Source organism: Pelecanus crispus, chromosome 1 (assembly GCF_030463565.1).
Source record: "Pelecanus crispus isolate bPelCri1 chromosome 1, bPelCri1.pri, whole genome shotgun sequence".
In the NCBI taxonomy this organism is placed as follows: Eukaryota; Metazoa; Chordata; class Aves; order Pelecaniformes; family Pelecanidae; genus Pelecanus; species Pelecanus crispus.
In genome coordinates this window covers 206587332-206606710 of record NC_134643.1, presented here as the reverse complement: position 1 = coordinate 206606710, position 19379 = coordinate 206587332, and the positions used below count along the sequence as shown (strand labels likewise).

General features: G+C 38.9%; 1 protein-coding gene across 1 annotated transcript in view; it reads right to left on the bottom strand.

The window, feature by feature from the left end:
• The window catches only part of ZDHHC20 (zDHHC palmitoyltransferase 20), a 46790-nt gene that overhangs the window by 9316 nt on the left and 18095 nt on the right, over positions 1 to 19379 (bottom strand). The window contains exons 2-7 of the mRNA XM_075705059.1: positions 16601 to 16627; positions 12139 to 12233; positions 8439 to 8559; positions 6971 to 7040; positions 5681 to 5713; positions 4723 to 4843 (exon numbers count right to left, since the gene is read on the bottom strand). Coding sequence (XP_075561174.1) covers positions 4723 to 4843; positions 5681 to 5713; positions 6971 to 7040; positions 8439 to 8559; positions 12139 to 12233; positions 16601 to 16627 — 467 coding nt within the window. The remainder of the gene's footprint in view (positions 1 to 4722; positions 4844 to 5680; positions 5714 to 6970; positions 7041 to 8438; positions 8560 to 12138; positions 12234 to 16600; positions 16628 to 19379) is intronic.

Here is a 19379-nt window from a genome sequence, read left to right as displayed (position 1 = left end):
AACATGTCTATTACCATTAGATGTAGTTTCAGTCAAAATCATAAAAAAAAAAATTGCCATTCTTGGCACAATTTTCTTTGTCTAAAAAAGAACCCATAACACAGTTGTTCTTCCTCCCAATATCCTTCAATACTGAGATATGTTTGTGGGATGTATCTTTAGCTTAACATCTGAAATTGAACCAGTACTTAAGGAAATAAAGCAAGAAACAGGAAAGCTTAGTTTAAATTAGCTTTTAAATTCCAAACTTTATACCTGAAGAGAGGAATTAGCCATTTAGCTAAGCTGCTAGCACTTAACAAATCTGTTGTAGGCAAGATGTATGGCTTTTAAGTTACATTAATCTGTGCAGAAAGCCTAGGGAGAGCCCAAGCATTTACCTTGGAGTCGGGCAGATACACACAGCATTTTCAAAAATGCTGGCTACCATCAGATCATGCTACAGTAAGCAAATGATAGCAGAGTCCAGCTCTCTGAACCACCATCTAAGTTCAGGTTCCTTATTTACTGCCTTTTTTTTTTTTTGATGCAGTTTTGCTTAAGACAGTTCGTGCAACAGTCCCTCTTCCCCCTGCTGTAGGGATATGTTGTGTTTTGTGGTCCCTTGAAATCAAGGCTAGCAAAATATATACTCCAAATATACTCCAATTGCTGCTTATTTCTAAGCTTCATGTTAAAGCTATGATGACTTTTCCTACCTCAGAGCACAGTGCAATGTTCCCCAGTTTCCTAATTAATTTTGTAACTTCTATTTCTATGACTCTTTTGGAATTGCATATTTAAACAAAATAGTTCTCTATAAACAATTCTCAGGCCAGTTGATTTTGAAGCTCAAAGAGCAGTAGCAGCTTACTCTTCGTGTTTTCTGTGGGCCAGAAAATAGAAGTTTATTTCAGTTGCAACTTCCTAAAACAGTAGCTCTATAACCTGGAGAAGGATTTTTTGAATTATGCATGATTAATCTGCATGACCCCCAGGGAGCATTTACCTCTTCTGACTACCCAGTTTCAGCTACTGGTTGTCAGTTCTTGAATGACACTTGCAGAACTGAAGCATCTTTCAAAAAAGGCCAATTTCTTCCTGGAGAGAAGCATGCAGGCTTTGAGCGCATATAACAGGCTTATTCACATTTGTGTTCTAGCAGCAGTCCACATGCTGCAGCATGTGAAAAGAGAGTGAAACTTCAGACATTAGTTATTTAAAATCATTATGCTCAGCAGCAGCACTGAAGCAGAGACTTGCAGGTGAGAGAGCTGCAAAGCTCACAACGGGAAGCAATTTGCACAATAAAATTTGGGCTACTTAGCACACATAATAGACTGAAGCCAGTCACTATTCTGAAGAGTCCCCTACGACCTCCTTCACAAGCAGAGTCATTTGAGCACATATCAGGTCACAAAAACCCTCAAACAAAACCCACAACAAAAAAAGTGCTGTCAGAGGTTGACTCGTTAGTCGTCTTTTAGTAGCTAGGTGTAACTTAAATCTAGAAAAAACTCGGAAGATGTAGTATATGTCCTTATGTGTATATGCAATACATGCAAGAGGAACGAGTTCTAAGGATCTGGAATCGCGCTTTTTTTTTTTTGTTAATACAACCAAAGTTTTGCAGAACTGTTTGCCATCTATCCAGAACACATATAACATCCCTGAATTAGCTACACCGAGGATTGCCAAAATAATTTGGAGGACAATGAAAGAAAACAGGTGAAAACAGCTGGAAAATATACAGGTTTCAAGGGGGAGGGAGTGCAGCAAGAATGAGAGTAGATACAAATACACACTGGGAAGTACCACCATGCACTATGTAAACAAGGCATCAAGGACTGGGCATTCAGCCAGTGCTGGTGTTTGTGTCAAACACATTTGGTTAAACGGAGGTTTTATCTGCTCATCTTTAACAACTTCCTAGGTAGAAATAAAAATTTCATGAGCATAGGAAAAGTAGTTATGAGTATAAAAAAAAAAAAAAAAGGGAGTCATTCATGCTCCCTTGATCTACAAAACAGATTTTAACATCTGCATCGGTGTATAAGCCTGTGGCAAACATTTACAGCCAGTGTGGTTGTTCCACCACTGTATGAACAGTATCAAGATCTTTTTTCAGCACTTCTGCATAGAGCATGAAAGATGCTATGTAGAAGACTTGCATGTGCAAGTGGGAAACACAAAGACTTCCTTCAACAGAAGAGTTAGATAGGTGTGCATGTCTCTCAATGTTTGCAAGTATCTGCATATATGCGTCATGTCTCTATGCAAGTACTCTCAACCGTGCAAAACAATGGATTGCTAAAATTTGTGTAGTTAGCACATACACCTTCACAACTTCATTACTAGAAGTTCTGAAGTGACCAAGGCTACACCCCGCAAGAAGCAGTTCATGTTCCATCCCAACACTGGAAATATACAGCAGTTTGTTGCACACTTTCCTGAAAAATATCTATGAAGAAGCAATAAAGAAACACTACTTTCTGAAGGTATACTATAACATTTCTGATAGTCAGGCTTTGGGGAGAAAAAACCAACATCTAGAGCGCCTCAACAGAAAATGTCAAAACAGGAATCTGTCCGATGCTGTAGCAGACAAAGCTGAGCATTAGCAATATAGTGAAGCAGTCTATGGACAGCACGGGTCAGCAGTACTCTGCTCTGATCTAGATACAGACGTAGAGAGAACCTTCCAGGACACTATTCTGCAGCCAACACCACTTGCCTAAAAGCTTACATACTAGAGACGTACTAAATTTTGCAAGCCTACATGATTATGGTGATTATGGTGCTGCCACCTCTTCCTGGAAGTCTACTTTAATCAGACTACTATAAGATCAGAGGAATATTAGCTTTGTGGAGTGAGTGATTTAATATGAGTAAAGCGAGTCAGAGACCTACTCTAATGATAAGATCATGGCATCACCAGATTCTATCTTGGAAGTAACCGGAAATGAAAGCACCAAGTGCAAGCACACAACTACATTGTCTATTGTTACATTTCAGAAGTAGCCCATTCTTGCCAGAAGCATTTTCAACAACTAAATCATTTAAAAAAACCCAACAACAACAACAGAAAAACCCTCTTAAGTTTACTTCCTCTGCTCAAGGGTCCACTTCAATATTGTGTCCAATGTGCTTTGGGAGAGCCTTGCTGCAAATGCTAGTATTAAATGTTCATTGTGGTCAGATGTCCTGTGGACTTTTGTTGCACTAACACTTATGAAGTGAGGTGAAAAAGCAAATTCATTTTTTTTGCTCAAGCACTGAGTAAGAGCGCATCTACAGTTTCATTAGAAATTGCATACAAAGCACTGGAAAGCAGCCAGGCAGATGTTTGGGAGTGGCACATTCACAAATTAAAAATTTAACTATTTACAGTCAGGCAAGACTGAACAGCAGAATCAGACTATTTCATCTGAAATATCTGTCAAGCCACAGCTATGACTGATAAATACATTTATGGCTTTCATCTCACACAATACTGACAGCTCCATTCCTGCATAATTCCTTGCTCTCCAGCGACAGGCCGCTGTACGGAACTGACAGACTAAGAGAAACATAGTACTTTGGCAGATCAGACCCACTGGCTTAGGTGACACAAGCAAACATACTTTCTGCGCCATTTATCTTACCTGTCTAATGCCAACTGTCTCAAAGTACAGCTATTCTGAATAGATGATCAAGCTTCTCTTACGCTGACATGGCAACATCTTTTTGCTCCAATAAAGATTATTTCTACAGCTACAGATAGTGACTGCTTTTCCCAGTTACTCTGACAGCAACTAGCATCTAAGAAATATGTGCTGTTATTGAGTTATAAAGATGCAATTGAGAGCCTTCCACTTACAGTGATTTTTCCCATGCTAGTTAATGGAAACTGATTAAGGGAATTCTGATGCTACCTCTTCTGCCTAGAGACAGGAAGACACAGTACAAGGTTTTGGAGATGAAAGGGAACACCAAAGACATTCTGTTCACCCGGGAATGTGACTAGAACAAAACTGATAGGAGGAATATAACACTGACATACAGGGATGGCTGCCCTTCATGTAAATGTTATTAAATCTACTAAGATGCATGTATGTGTATCAATCATTTGACAACTGAAAATAGTTGCAAGGAAGATGTATATCATTAACACATGTACATATCTTAGCATTCTTAGATTGATAAAAGCCACTAGTATGAAGTTCAGACACACCTATGTAGGGACTCCAAAAGAGAGCTTGGTCAGTTCCCAAGAAATGAATCTACCTTATCTGGTAGCAGATTATCCATAGACACGTCTAGGAACAACAAAATTGTTATTTATATTTCACATTTGTCAGTATTTTTATATATATGTACGTGTGTGTGTGTATACACACACACACACACACATATATATCATATAAAAAATTGTTTGATATAGCCAGTTCTTTCTATATCTGCATATCTATATCCAATAGTCTCAAAAATCCTGAGCTGTGCCACTTGACTTTGATGGAACAGAGAAAATACACAGTGCCCTCATCGGAACTTCTTCCCCCAGTTACTCATCCTGGGCAGTGTAATACATTTCATTCATTAATATTCGGAAGGTTCTCCTGCTTCAGTCACTTTGATTGATGCTGTTAATGGTAATGAACTACGGAACAGAGTAAATGGTGAGTGACAACATGCTGATGCAGCTTCCAATAACACATGCAGGATTAAACAAATGAACAACAACAAAAAAGCCTTAGAACTTACTGTCCAAAACTTTATGAAGTACTGCAAGACTGTAGCAGCAACAAACAGACAGTACAGTAAGGAATACATTAAAAACAGGAGGAAGAATTTGTAGTTAGAAAATCCCACACAATTATTCACCCTAGAAGGAGGGGAAAGAGAAAGAGGTTACTACGATATACAAAAAATAAAATAAAATAAAAAACAATACATTCAGCTTTTGAAGAGCATAACGTGTATGATGTCAGTGGTATGTCCAAAACAGTCTGGCACTAGAGTTTCAGAAGCAACTTAAGCCACCATTTTGAATGAAGTATCTTTCCTCAGGCCAAATGATCTGGGCCCTTCATGTAAGTTTTGCCCCCTGCAAAGTTCTACAGGACAGGACATGAGCTGGCAAAGCATATGATACATACAGTCTATATAGGAAGCATCTCACACACTATGAACTAATTGCAGTCATCGTGGAAGACAGTACGAGCCTCTCCATCAATTTCAGTGGATGCGTTGGTTACAAAACCACATTCAAGTCAGCTACTGATAGCAGTATTCTTACAGTGACAGCAGGTAATATTTTTACTGACTACCAGTGAATACAAACTGTAGAACAGTAACTGTCTTAGTGGGTCTTACATATCATCTAGAACCACGAACTGATTTTCACAGTGTAGTGGGTGTCTCCTCTCCTGGTAACAATACCAAACTAACAAAAGAAAGAAATGCCATTTCTCATAGGTCTCGATAACACCAGAGTTTCTCTATATAAGGAGAAACTGCATGATTTGGGTTACTGGGCCTATCACTATGTTGCAGCACACATTAGGAACAATATTGATTTTCTCATATTAAAACCTCAAGAAATTCTGTGAAAATCAAGGTTTACTTCAAAGTTGCATTTTTGAAGCAGCATCTTAGTCACCATGTAGGATCTAATTCATTATTATACTGATTTTTTTTTTGTTTGTTTTTATAAACTTACCATGGACAGTGGTGGTCCATTTTTAATACACATCTGAAAGAGATAATTTCCAGTATGTTAAAGCAAAAAATAAATTTTCTAAGACACATACTTCTAGCTTCTACAGGTTCAGGGGCTGGTTTTGTTTTTTGGGTTTGTTGTGGGGTTTTTTTTGGGGGGGAGGGGGAAGGCTTGGTTGGGTTTTTTTGTTTGTTTGGGGTTTTTTTTTTAAAGTATTTTGCCCCACTGTATCTTTTTCAAGTCCTTCGCAATCATGCCGATTTTCTGCATCAGAAAGCCATCCTTTCACCCAAAAGGACCAAGTGAGATTCAGAAGAGTTATGAAGAGAGTCTCTTAAATTAACACAGGGAGCACTACTGAGTAACACCATGTAATAGTTCATTAACACACCCTAGTTTTATGTGCGCATTGAGAGAAAACAAATCCAAAGGATCCTTCAGATTTGTGTGGAGAAGGAATGTTAGCCTGGCATTCACTTCAACTAAGTCTACCTTAGGGCTGTTTTTGCTACCTTTTTTGTTTGCTGCTTGTTTGTTTGTTTGTTTTTTAAAGCTAATTGAGGAAAAGAGCAGTACAGTGGGTAATTTGAATAGTCCACATGCCATTTTCATCCAGTTTTACTACAAGGACAGATACTAGACATTTCAAACACACAGACATTCACTGTATTTGCTAATAAATTCGATTTTAGCCAAAAGATGTGTATTAGGTTCTTCAGTTAACTAGATTGCCTCAAGCTTGGCCTACTGAAGTCTCACTCGTAGCCTCAGTCTTCAGTGCCCTTACAGACTTCTCTGATGATTCAGAATGAGGCTAGGGAATAGCAGTGATGTCTTTGAAATGGTTAAGGCATGTAATTGCACTGTCAATCTTTGAGATAAAGATTTTTAGCATTATTAGTAGCACACATCTGTTTCAAGGCTGCAGAAGCAAGATACAATAAAAGAGTTCTATAATAAGCATTTGCTGTGTTGGTATCTCAGACCTGCCTTTCCTTACTTTCAATTGCTGATTTTTTTTTTTTCTTTTTTAATATAAGCACTGTTTTACAAAGCTACAAGCAGGTTTCCTAAAAAATTCTGCCACTTTGGACAACGGGGCTGCAAAAATAACATTGCACCAACAAGAGGAACTTTGCTCTTTCATGAAATTCAGGTACTGAGGGTCTGAGAGAGGAACAAATAGTAAAACCGGCTGTTATGCAAGGGCTGACACACTGAAGACAAGAACACATTAAAGTGATGATCGCAGGAGAGAGAAAATCCATTATTTCAGATTCAGTAACTTACATGTCACATGCAGAACAGTGGTGGCAGCGGTCAGGTTTGATTAGCTGGCATCGATCACAGTATCTGATTGCTGCATTCAAGTGGCAAGGGTCAAGTCATTAGAACTTAACATAACATAACATTAGAACTCATTTAATGTTATAAAGGTTTTCCCCCCCTAACATGAACTGAATCTTAAAGAGCTTCCTGCCCTCCCCTGCCACACCTGTTCTCACAGACCTTCATGTGCCTACTCTCACAGGATATGTACTTTTGAGTTTTTTAAGAAATGTAACATATGAAGGTATTTAAAACACTTTCATCTATTACTACTGTACTGAGTGCATTTCCATTTACTCTTTGGCTCGACAGTCTTCCCATCCTTCATCCTCTGGCACTGATCCCCTATTGCTTGCTTTCTTTCACATCTGGACAGCGTACTCAGGCCTCCCATTGCAAAACTACATTCTTTCAGCAAGCCAACTTTCTGCATTTGGTTTCTCTATCCTCTTCAGCAAACAGTGATCTAGCAGACTGTTCAGTAAATTAGCTCTTCCTCATCTTTCCTGGATATTTTTAAACAAGCCTTCAGGCTCTTCTCAATGGAAATAAGACACCAGCACAGGCAGTTTGAAAGGAGGAAAGCCAACACCTACAGCTAAACGGAACTGCTAAGAGCTGGCAAGAGCTTCCCAGACCACTCCAGGAACTTAAGACTGGGATTCCCTGAAAGGGAGGCCTGTATTCAAAAAAGCCAGGTGTCCTTAGACTTTGTTTGGAAAGTCACAGTAAACTTCAGTAACAGTTATTCTGAGTAGTTTATGTTTTTGGAAAACTCTACAGTATTACTAGTTTCAAGGAAGAGAAACAGATATATATACATATTTTATGTAGATTTTTTTTTAAGAATATACATATGTATAAGACAGCAGTTTCACAGATCATTCATATATAAGTTGGAATAAAAATGCCTGTATGTATTAAAGGCAAATACAGAAATAGCCCATAACTAGCTTTGTACTGAATTACAATGGGAATGAAACAACATTTATTCATTCTTAAATTCTAGAGAACCCTTAAGTATGATGTTTCTCCTCCTGCTGAACTGATACAGCTCAGAAAAAGAAGTTTAAAGGGGGATATAAATTATTATAAAATTGAGTAAAAAGTTGAATTTTCTCTATTTCTAGCTGTATTTCTTTGCTGTGCTTATTTTTTATAGTCACAATTACAGATAAATGTTGTCATCTATCTGCTTGCTAGAAGAGATTTTTTTTTTTTTAATTCAAAATTCTGGCTACATGTTGAGATCCCCAAAGACTCCAGTTTCTCTTAGAGGAAAAAAAAAAAACCAGTCCAAACAAATAACAAAACAAGGTCATGGCCTTTGCAATATGTGCTTAATAGATTGTTCATTCAGTGAAATAAAATGAATTTCACTGAATTAAACTAGCAGCTTCAGGAGCACAGAATTATCTGTATATCTCACCTCTCGATGCTGTTGTCGTATAGATAGGCAAATCTTTAGCAGCTCTTCTCAAAATCTCCTGCTGGGATTCTGGTCTCTCTTCTTTTTCGTATTGTTCTTTATCAGCTTTTGACAAGCAGAACTAGGAGGGAGGGAGAAAATGGAATGAAGGGAAGAGATTAATTATTACTTTGTGTTCTAGTCAAGCTCCAAGGAAAAGATCCTATGTATCTAATCCTATGCCTTTGGACAGCCCCCACCCACCAACCCATAAAACCCCACGTAAAGAAAAACAGAAGGCTGCAGGAATTACAGGATAGCCTCAAAACTCCATGATGACACTGGACATATTTTAAAGAAAATAATCTTTATCTCTGTTCCATTATCCATGGCATTTTCCCTTCAACACAAAGGAAGCCAGAGACTCAGGGGAGTTTTAAGAAGGAGTAACCTTTCCTTTACACTTATCAGGAGTTAAGTTTAAGTGATATGTGAACAAAAGGAAGGTGCAACAGTCTGCTGCTACAGGGCGCTAAAGTTCTTTTGTCCCACTTTCTCTCTCTTAGAGAGGGGTACAAACCGGGGAGGGGGGTGGCTTCATGGCTTCAGCACAAAAGTTGGAGGAGTTTAACTGGAATTTTTACTTGGGAGTAGTCAGTCCTAGTCTCAAAATTCATGAGCTGTATTGAAAGCAATTTCAGCAAAGCCTGTACAGTTTCAGAGAGAGTTACAATTCTGAGTAAAGCATGAGGAGCATTCGTGTTGAAGCCTCACTTTACTGAAATGTAAAGCTTTACCAGAAGAACCTGGAGGGCTTTTACTCACTCGTGAAACACTTCATTTGGTATCCACTGAAGTTATGAGCTTTACCATTAAGCCTCACAAAACCCAGTGTGCTGACAAAGCCCCTGCCAGAGTTGGGGCTGAACTCACTATTTCTTTTGGTGTTTTTCTGTTCTGAAGCACTTTTAAACTCTGAGATTCCTGCATGGACTACAAGAGCCCTTTTTATGAGTACACACAGACAAAGTATTCATGGTAGTGAGTGGAAAATGCTGTGTGTGCAACTGGAACAAAAATTGGCTTAGTATGGTTTAATATGACCATATTTTCCTACTAACAACATGTATATGATTGTTTCACACGGATTTTCCTCTCATCCTTTACTTTTTCCTCTTCTGGATTACAGTCAGTTGGCAAGCAACAATGAAGACTCCCCTTACAGAAAAGAGGAAGCAGTAAGACATTGCTGCAATTTCTCTGCATCGTTTCCTAACCCAGAATGCAAAGAAGTTGCCTCATATCTCACAGAATCTAGTTAAGTCTCCTGTTACATATAGTATCATCCCAGTTATTGAGCCTACCCACCATTCAAGGGTGAAACATAATCCCCTTTTAAATAATCAGAAACTAGGATCAATGTATGTGAAGAGTCAAAATTAAAGTTTAACATTTCAGTCATCACCAACAGTTTGACCTCATTTTTTAATATCCATCACTAAGCTAGATATTTACTCAAATATGAAAATTGGAGATGCTCACATAAAAAAGTTTAAGACAGATATGAAGAATCATGCCAGCAAACAGCAGTGCAACATGCCTTCCTCCCTACTGCCCTTGCGAGTCTGTTAGGTGACCAAATGCCCGTCTCCATGACCCGCAATCAAGCAGAGGTGGCATTAAACATGAAATACTACTTCTAGATGACATTTCTATGGCAAACCATTAATGCACAGAAAAGGAACTAAATCACAAGATTTAAAACATTTTTAATTTGTCCAAGTAACATCATAGTATTACTCCAAAAATCCTGGATAGGATTTTGGTTTTCTGAACAGCTATATTTCCATTCTAATTTCAGAAATTAATAGGGCCATGAGACCACAGTCTCTTTGGACAATGGCAGGATATGTTCAAAGACATCAAAAGTTGTCTGTTACCACATAGCTAACGGAATTTACAATGAGGTTCCAGCAGTTCCAGACAGAAAGAGTCCCTTTGTTTCCTTCCTCTTTCTGGATCTTGTGTAATGTTGATTGTTCTTTCTTATGACAAATGTACAGGGACTACACTAAGACAACAGCAGCTGCAGAATCTTTTTTTAGTTCAATAGTAAGATCACAGGATGCTATTTGTTTTGCAAGAATGGATAATTTGAATGACTAAAAATATATACATTTACACTCTCACACAAGGGGGAGATTCTGAAGTCAGGTTTTGTTTTTAAGTAAAACCAGCATAAATTACTCACTAGCACATGAACAGAAGGGACTTGCACAGAGAGCGAAAAAGTGGTGGTGGCTTTTTCTTGTCTGATTGTTTTTTGTGGGTTTTTTTGGTGTGTGGGTTTTTTGCTGGTTGTTGTGGGTTGGGGTTTTTTTCCTTTTTAAAGTTAGCTGTAGAAGATTGTATTAAATCTGATCTACCCCCACACTTCATATAGGAAATATTCATTACATGCCATATGCTCAAACCATCCCTTTCACTCACTGAATATGAAAAGCTTGCTACAACATTACTGTAACTACAAGATAAGTACTGTAAGAAGAAGTTTTCTATTACTGAAGAATCCAAGCAGACAGTGAAAGTTACTAGGCATTAGCTTTAAGAGCAGCTCCAGTTCATATAGCTTTACAAAACCTGGAATAACACTGTTCCAACCACATTTTAATTAGCTAACCTGCTTAACTTCATCGTTTTCCTGCAGAACCATCCCAGATAAAGCTGAAACAAACCACCCTTAAGACAAGTCCCTTTGAATTTTTAGGTTTAACAATTCAGTACTACTCTTTTTGCTTAGCTAACCAGCAGAATACTCTTCAGCTTTTTCCACTTTATATTCTGTAGCTTTCTAAGATACAACTCTCTAAGCCATAATTAAGCACTGCAGAGGAGTGTTTGCTTTTCCTGAGAAGAATGGTTATAAGTCTCTTAAAAAATATTTGAGGTTGACATTAGCACTGAAATGACTTGCCAATGTCATGCCAAATGTCTTGCCAAAATAGAATAAAAATTCAGCCCCCACAGAGCAACTAAAACCTCAAACAGTTTAGCCAATTTAAGAGCTTTATAAAATCAAGGAAGGGAAGGGAAGGGAAGTATTTTAAATTTGGGACCTGTGTTTAATCCTTACATACACACACCTTAGAGAACATAGAAGACAAGGTAATCCATCTCGGACTTATTGCAATTAATACTGTTCTTTTTCAAAACAAAACTTCTTACAGTCATCATGCATTCTTTTGCCATTATGTAAAGCTCATTTATGTATTTGCTTCTCAATTGTCACTAAACCTTAACCCTTGACTTACTACTAAGTGGTTCAGTCCTCCAGGTTTGAGTATACATTGCATTACTACATTTTCTTACTCAAAGGTCAAAACTGCCTAAAATGGAAATGATAAAAATGTCACTGTATTTATTTGTTTTAAAAATTCCAGGTTTCAAGCAAGCTACTTCATAGTAAAGCACTGTGCATGACTGTCAAACTTGTGATGAATTAAATTATTATTTTCCGTATAAGGAAATGCCATTACATGCAGTATATAGTATTTTAAGAGTAATTTGGTAATTTTCATTCATGATATACTGTCATGCTGTTCTATTTTAGATAATTAGAGGCAAAAGGTGAATCATGCAGTACTGCAAACAAGTTTCATCACTGAAAACAGTTCAGCTATTTATAAAAAAGGCATTGACATTTTTCTAACATTTTATTTACCTCATTAGAGGGGGATGCAGGAGATGTGAAAATTGTCTTCCAATAGGACCACACAAACATGACAAATGACAGATGAAAAACCACAAGGTAGACAACTGCAATAAAATACAAATAAGAGTTCAGTGAATATAGCTGAAAAGAACAAGAAATAAAACCCCTGATCTTTGATGAGGGCTAAACTACTACACTGTAAATCACCCGATAAAATTAAAATTAAGTTATATTAAACCCTCTTCCCTGGGTAGACTTAGCACTCTAGGAGTGCTTACTTAAAAAAAACAAAAAACAAACAAACAAACAAAAAATCACCAAATATGATGGCTGCTATTCCTCAAGGAAATAATATGCTTTTATGTAAGAGTCCAAAACAGACTTTGAAAGGAAAAAAAAAAAACAAACCAAAAAACCCAGAACTGAACACCACTTCACCTGTGGCATGTGACTAACCTTTTTGAATAAAGAAGATGCTACAATTCCATTCTAGATTGTAGTATTTGATAACTGACCTACAGAATTCAATTTCATTTCTACTTCTTATAGAAACAGCACAGTATTGTGCCATTGTAGAAGGCACTGGTCATCAATGACAGTAAAAACTCCAAAGCAGGGGTTTGGAGAGGACTGCACTCTGAGATGAGAGCTGTCTACGAGTTAAAAATTGTCTGGGTATCTCCTTTCAAATCATCACAGGAATATAATCTGGAAGAGTCCTGCTATTACAGTCACAGTGGCAACAAAATGTAGGTGGCTTTAGTAGGGAGCTCAATCAATTTATGAATGTGTCTGTGTGATATGACTGCCTTAAAAACCAGAGACCCAGACCTTATAACCCAGAAAGCTTCTTCCAATCTTGTTTCCTCTAACATTTTATTTTACCACTTGTCAAGAGGAAACAGATCAGACGTGCCAGAACAGCAAGCCTTAGAAAAGAAGTCATACTAAATATTTACATTATCTTCACTTACATTATCTTCAATGGTAGGAAGAACGAAACTTGACCTACTTTCCCATGCACATAAAGAGAGTCCTTTAAGAAGCTGTATGACATACTTCATGGATGGCAGAACAGGCTTGAAACTCTGGGAACTTCCAACAGCTCAGAAAATGCATGTGCACAGTCACAGAATATGTGGTCTTAATTTATCATCTTTCACAATTTTCATTGCTTGTTACAGTAAAAAACCCAATCAAACCATATTTGAGCTTTCTTCAGAGAACTATGCTTTTTACCTTTGCCTCTGACTCCTCCAACCTTACAGACAGATTTGGCAAATCTTCAGCTGTGGAGCTGACCGAAAATGCAAGAAGCAAATCCTTTTTCTAAAGTCATCCTAAAATTGTCATCCTGATAGGAAAGAACTCATGTACTAGGCACTGCATAATTGGAATGGTCTTTTATTAAAAACACACTATACACATTCAAACATAATGCAGTTAAGCAATTAAAGCATCAGAAGATGTTTAGGAAAAGAGGAGAAATGGACACAAAATTGAAGTGGAATCAGCTGCACAGATCAGAGCTGTGGGGGAGGGTGAGAGGAGTTGCTATAGAAGGAAAGAGGACATGAGATACAGGGGAGGGCAAGGCACAGCAAAACTAACGTACACAGTAAACAGTTCTATTCTGTCCATAAAAATCACCTCCAGAATTCAAATTCTTTTGAAGGATTATTTTTAGTGCACACACAATACTTCAAACAGCAGAATGTCAAAGTCTTGTCACAGGCTGTAAATGCCCCAACAACACACAGAATAACAGGCACCAAGCTGACTGCAGCAAGGGTACGGATCTGTGCCAGTGCTACCGGTATTTACTAGAAAGAGGCAGCTGTTAAAGTGCTCTTGCACTCTTGCAATAACTGAGATCTTGCAATCTGTCACTACCAAGGGCCGGTCCTCAGCAGCCAAACTGGGGCAACGCATGGAAGAGCAAGACTTTCACAGCTGTTCCAGTGATGGGCACCACCCAGTCTAAAGGAGAAAGAGCCTGCAATCAGCAGTCCATACTGGCCCCACACTGAATCAATTCTTGCTTCTTTTCCCATTCCTGTGGCGATTACAGGTATCTGTCCTGTCAGTGCTCCCCAAGAAATGGGAGGGAAGGAAGATACCATTTCTGACAGCTTTACTTTGGCAGTCCATCTACCCACTGGTTTGGGTAGTAGTATCTCCTCTGCAGACTACTCCCTGAAGCATCTTGCATCAGTTTCTAGTACAAATATAGAGCAGCTTCATTCCTATTCAGCTCATTTTCTTGTAAGTACAAGCTAGATGGAAAATACATCAAAAACCTCAAACCCCAGTATCTGCCAGTTTAGCCAGACTCAGTCATGATGAAGTCCTGGCTAAGCTAAGGGAATCCAGGATTCTTGGTGCCAAACTGTGACCAAGCGAAGTCACTTCTCTTTAAAGGCACTGATGCATATTAGACCATAATTTATGCCCTCAGGAGGACAATGTAAGACATGCTCTTAGCATCCTCCTAAAATATGCTAAGCCCTCCTAAGATTTGCCGTTAAGATCCTTTTCTGAATCATTCTTAACACTACTTCCAAGACAGAGTCAGATTACAGAGAGGTAATAGTATGTAACAGCAGCATATTATATTGTTAAGAGAGATCCAGAGTTGACTTTATTCCCCTGTCCTAATGGATATAAATCTAGACAAGAATATGAAATTACAAAGAAACAATTAGCCTTAATGGGGTGAAGAAATTGCCACTAATTTAATCAAAAGTTGTAATTAAGTACTGGAGTAAAAGGATTTGAACATGGTACACTGAAATATGGAGCAAAATAGATTTGCTAAGATGCACATTATTGATTTACAATAATTTAGCAATGTTACTGGTACTTTGGCCTTTTGACTCTTCTGATGTTATTTCCTGGCTATTGCGAATTAGTTTATAAGAACTTTATAAAACTTACGATAGCTTTCATTTCAAATGAAAAAAGGCTTCACATCTCATTTTAAGATCAACCTCCATGGTAAGGAAATTAATACATGCAGGATGCCTGTGACATGCTTTAGAACTGAAGGTGCAAAAAGCATGCAGGTGACAGCTATTAAAAGCCTAACAGTCAGGTTCCAACTATACTGTCAGTCTCATTAATTCATCAAGCATTTTTCTTCTCTGGTAGATTTAAGAGCACCTGCTTCAGTCAGACAGGCACCACATTTGTATTAAAGCCAGAGATCTGACTACGCAACACCAACATCATTGCTCTGCTGGGCTTCCTTAACTGAGACATGGATCTTGCCTTTCTGGAAGAAATTAGAAAGTAAAATTTATTCATATACAGGTCAACAGTAAAGCACAGCAGCAATCTGCAGAATTTTGTGAAATCTAGGTGAAGCCCAGCTGTGCAACGTGATGTGAAAGTCCAGGGTAAGACAGCTCTCATCTTGAACACCTTACAGTTTATTTTGGAGGTTTTCCCACTCTTTCACCTCTTCATTAGAAGATGAAAGAAGACAGATTACATCAAGGTTCCTTCTTTTCACAGTGTTCTCCTGGATGTTCCCCACCAGGAAGAAAACTGCTACTTTAGTTCCAAATTCTACGCTCTTTTGCAAAAATATTTAAGATGAGAGCCTCTTACCCGTGGTCTCACACTCTGAAGACAGCCCTCGGTGGATAGTCAAAATGCAAATGTATGCTTAATCTACTACTTATGTCCCCCCATAAGCTGAAATAACTCTGAAACAAATATCCCATCGATCAGTTGTATTTCTACAGGGGAAAAAAAAAAGACCATTTTATAAAACCCCCTGTATTTTCTTCTGGAATTGAATCATCCTTTAGACTAGTTTTTGTTCACAATTAAAAGAAGTGGCACAGCAAGAATGCTGGAATTTTTTTGGTCAGTTTCTATCTCTGTAAGTACTACCCACTGTGGCATATACTTGCCAAAGCCAATACAAAGACTTAAGTTTGTCAAAACAAGGCCTTAACCACTTGACCTGGAAATTTAAAATTATAATGTGCAGCCACCTTTGAAATGGTTGTGTTCTATGCACAGTTCTAACCAGTCCTAAAGAATGGAGTTCTTAAGAATTTGGTAAGCTGTTTGGGAAATAGCAAGCAGTAGAACAACAATTCTTCCTCTTCCAGAAGTCTTTCAAGGTCACAGGGTGCATTCAGGAATAAACAGAAAATGGACTTGTGGATCTGCTGCCGTTCCTTTTCTCTTCTCCTTTTTCTGTTCTTAGAAGGTACCCATTTAAAAATATTTGCAAGCCTAAATCATAGTTGCGTTACTCACAGGTCTTGTCATCATCCCAAGCTTGTGGTACGAGAAGCTGAACAGACTCAACCTCACAATATTTACCTTGTTTCTTAGCACTAATCTACTCATTATGCAGGTCTTACCATAAAGGAGTACATTTAAATTCTATGCCCTTTAAGACTTGTGTGCAACAAAACTATTCACATCTTCAAAAAAAAATAAAAAATATTACCTTTTTCTGCAGTTGAAGAAATAGTAACTGGAAGAGAAAAAAAAAAGATACATGGTAAGTAAATCTGTATTGTATCAGAAGTTTGGCTAGAAGTGAGATACAAGATAGCTGACTTGTTCCAACTTCAGGTGTTAGCAGAGCCTCCCTACGCCCCTCTGGGGTAAAACAGGACTTAGTATTCCTCCTGCCAGCCCTTGAGGCTTGATGAGTCAGTGGAAGAGCTGAAGAGATCCAGTTCCCTGCACTAACCAAGTGAGCACACTCTTTTCAACAGACATTAATTAGACCATAATTTATGCACGTTCCCCTTCAGATACGCACCTAGCAAAGTTTTCTGAGGCATTTCAACAACTAGGCCAACAGGTGTACTGCTGGAAAGCAGCAAATGAAATAAAAGAAGTTCTTACAGAAGTCCCTGTGAAACTGCATTACATGTAACCTACTTCCCTCTCTTGTTCTTTTTCCCACCACTTCTCTCTTCCCATCACATGCTATTTTTGACTCTTTTCCTCTGACCTGAATTCTTCAGGCATAGTTAAAACCTTTCCACCTCCTTCTCTCCTACATCTCCTTTTATCCCAACAGCAAATTCTGTTGTTCACATCTACCTTGTATACTGCCTGACTAGTTACATCCTCCTGCCCTCAGGCTTCTCCAAAACCTTCACACTTCATTCATCAGTTCAGGTAAGATGCTGAACAGATAGCTGCTGTACTTACTGGATCGCTTTGTTTGTATCACTCCCCTTCCTTGCTGGATCTCTTCCTTAGACACTGAATTTCTGAAGTTCAGTGAGGAGAGGATATTTTCCCAACTCTTTATCTTATACAGCAAATTAAGCTTCTGGTCATCAGCATGAGCAAGAGGCTAACAGAGCACACCCTGCCTACTGCATTTCACCTCACTCCACATTGTCTCCTCTCTCTCAGCTCTGACATTTCTACAGTCATCGGTCTGTATGCCAGTTCAAAAGAGCTTTTTCCTGATGCACACTAGAGTCTTAAATCTGTAGGGCTTCAGCATGCATTGCAGACTTCCTTCTGAACAGTTACTTTGGTCACAGAGGTGGCATGTGTCTCACTTAACTGCAGATATCTATAGTAAAAGGGTCTGCAACTATATTATGCAACCATGCCTCTTTTTATAGTCAACAAGAGACATAATGAGGTGATATCTCAGTGTACAGATGACTCCTTTTTGTTCAGATATGTGTTTTTTGTTTGGTGTGTCCCCCCTTTAAAATATCCACTCGGCATCCCCTGTCTGTCCATGGAAGCCTCTACAAAGTTAATGGAAAATGTTCTGGTTCCTTCCACCTAAAGAAGAAAGAAATTATCATTTAGAATAGAATAAGGTTGGTTTCAAACTAAAGGAGGTAAATCCTAAAGAACAGCTTAATTTCACATTAGTTATGCATACTTGCACACCCTCCTCCCGTGTTTCTGTCTGAAACAGGGACACAATCCACACAGAAAAACAGACCTGAAACACACAATTACCTGCAAAGTATGCATGTAAATGTAAGAACAGGTCCAGCTGTGTCATGATACAGTCTCAGTACTACCTTACTGCTTGCTACACAAGTCGCATTGTTTTTAAAGCAAATCCTATGAGTGTTTTTGCTTGAAATTTTACTAATGTGTTATTTCTCCAGTTAGAATTTTCAACAACACAAGGAGAAGATAAAATCATTAAAAAGGTGAAAATTAAAACAAGCTTGCTGAGTAGGGTTGTTTGCTCAACTTCAAGAAAATACTAAAAGTCCTTTAGATTAATTTTTGTCTTTGGCTCCTCATATATCTTAAGTAAGCACCTTTGCACAGAGCTGGACAAACATAGAATCGTATAATCATAGAATCATCTAGGTTGGAAAAGACCATTGAGTCCAACCATTAACCTAGCACTGCCAAGTCCACCACTAAACCATGTCCCTAAGCACCACATCCACAGGTCTTTTAAATACCTCCAGGAATGAGAACTCTACTACTTCCCTTGGCAGCCTGTTCCAATGCTTGACAACCCTTTCGGTGAAGAAGAAATTTTTCCCAATATCCAACCTAAACCTCCCCTGGCACAACTTGAGACCATTTTCTCTTTGTCCTATCGCTTGTTACTTGGGAGAAGAGACTGACATGCACCTCGCTACACCCTCCTTTCAGGTAGCTGTAGAGAGCGATAAGGTCTCTGCTGAGCCTCCTTTTCTCCAGACTAAACAACCCCAGTTCCCTCAGCTGCTCCTCATAACACTTGTGCTCCAGACCTTCATTGCCCTTCTCTGGACATGCTCCAGCACCTCAATGTCTTTCATGTATTGAGGGGCCCAAAACTGGGTTCCATTCCAGGTGTGGCCTCACCAGTGCCGAGTACAGGGGGACGATCACTTCCCTAGTCCTGCTGGCCGCACCATTCCTGATACAAGCCAGGATGCTGTTGGCCTTCTTGGCCACCTGGGCACACTGCTGGCTCATGTTCAGCCGGCTGTCAGCCAACACCCCTAGGTCCTTTTCGGCCAGGCAGCTTTCCAGCCACTCTTCCCCAAGCCTGTAGTGTTGTATGGGGTGGTTGTGACCCAAGTGCAGGACCCGGCACTTGGCCTTGTTGAACCTCATACAGTTGGCCTCGGCCCATCAATCCAGCCTGTCCAGATCCCTCTGTAGAGCCTTCCTACCCTCCAGCAGATCGACACTCCTGCCCAACTTGGTGTTGTCTGCAAACTTACTGAGGGTGCACTTGATCCCCTCATCCAGATCATTGACAAAGATATTAAACAAGGCTGGCC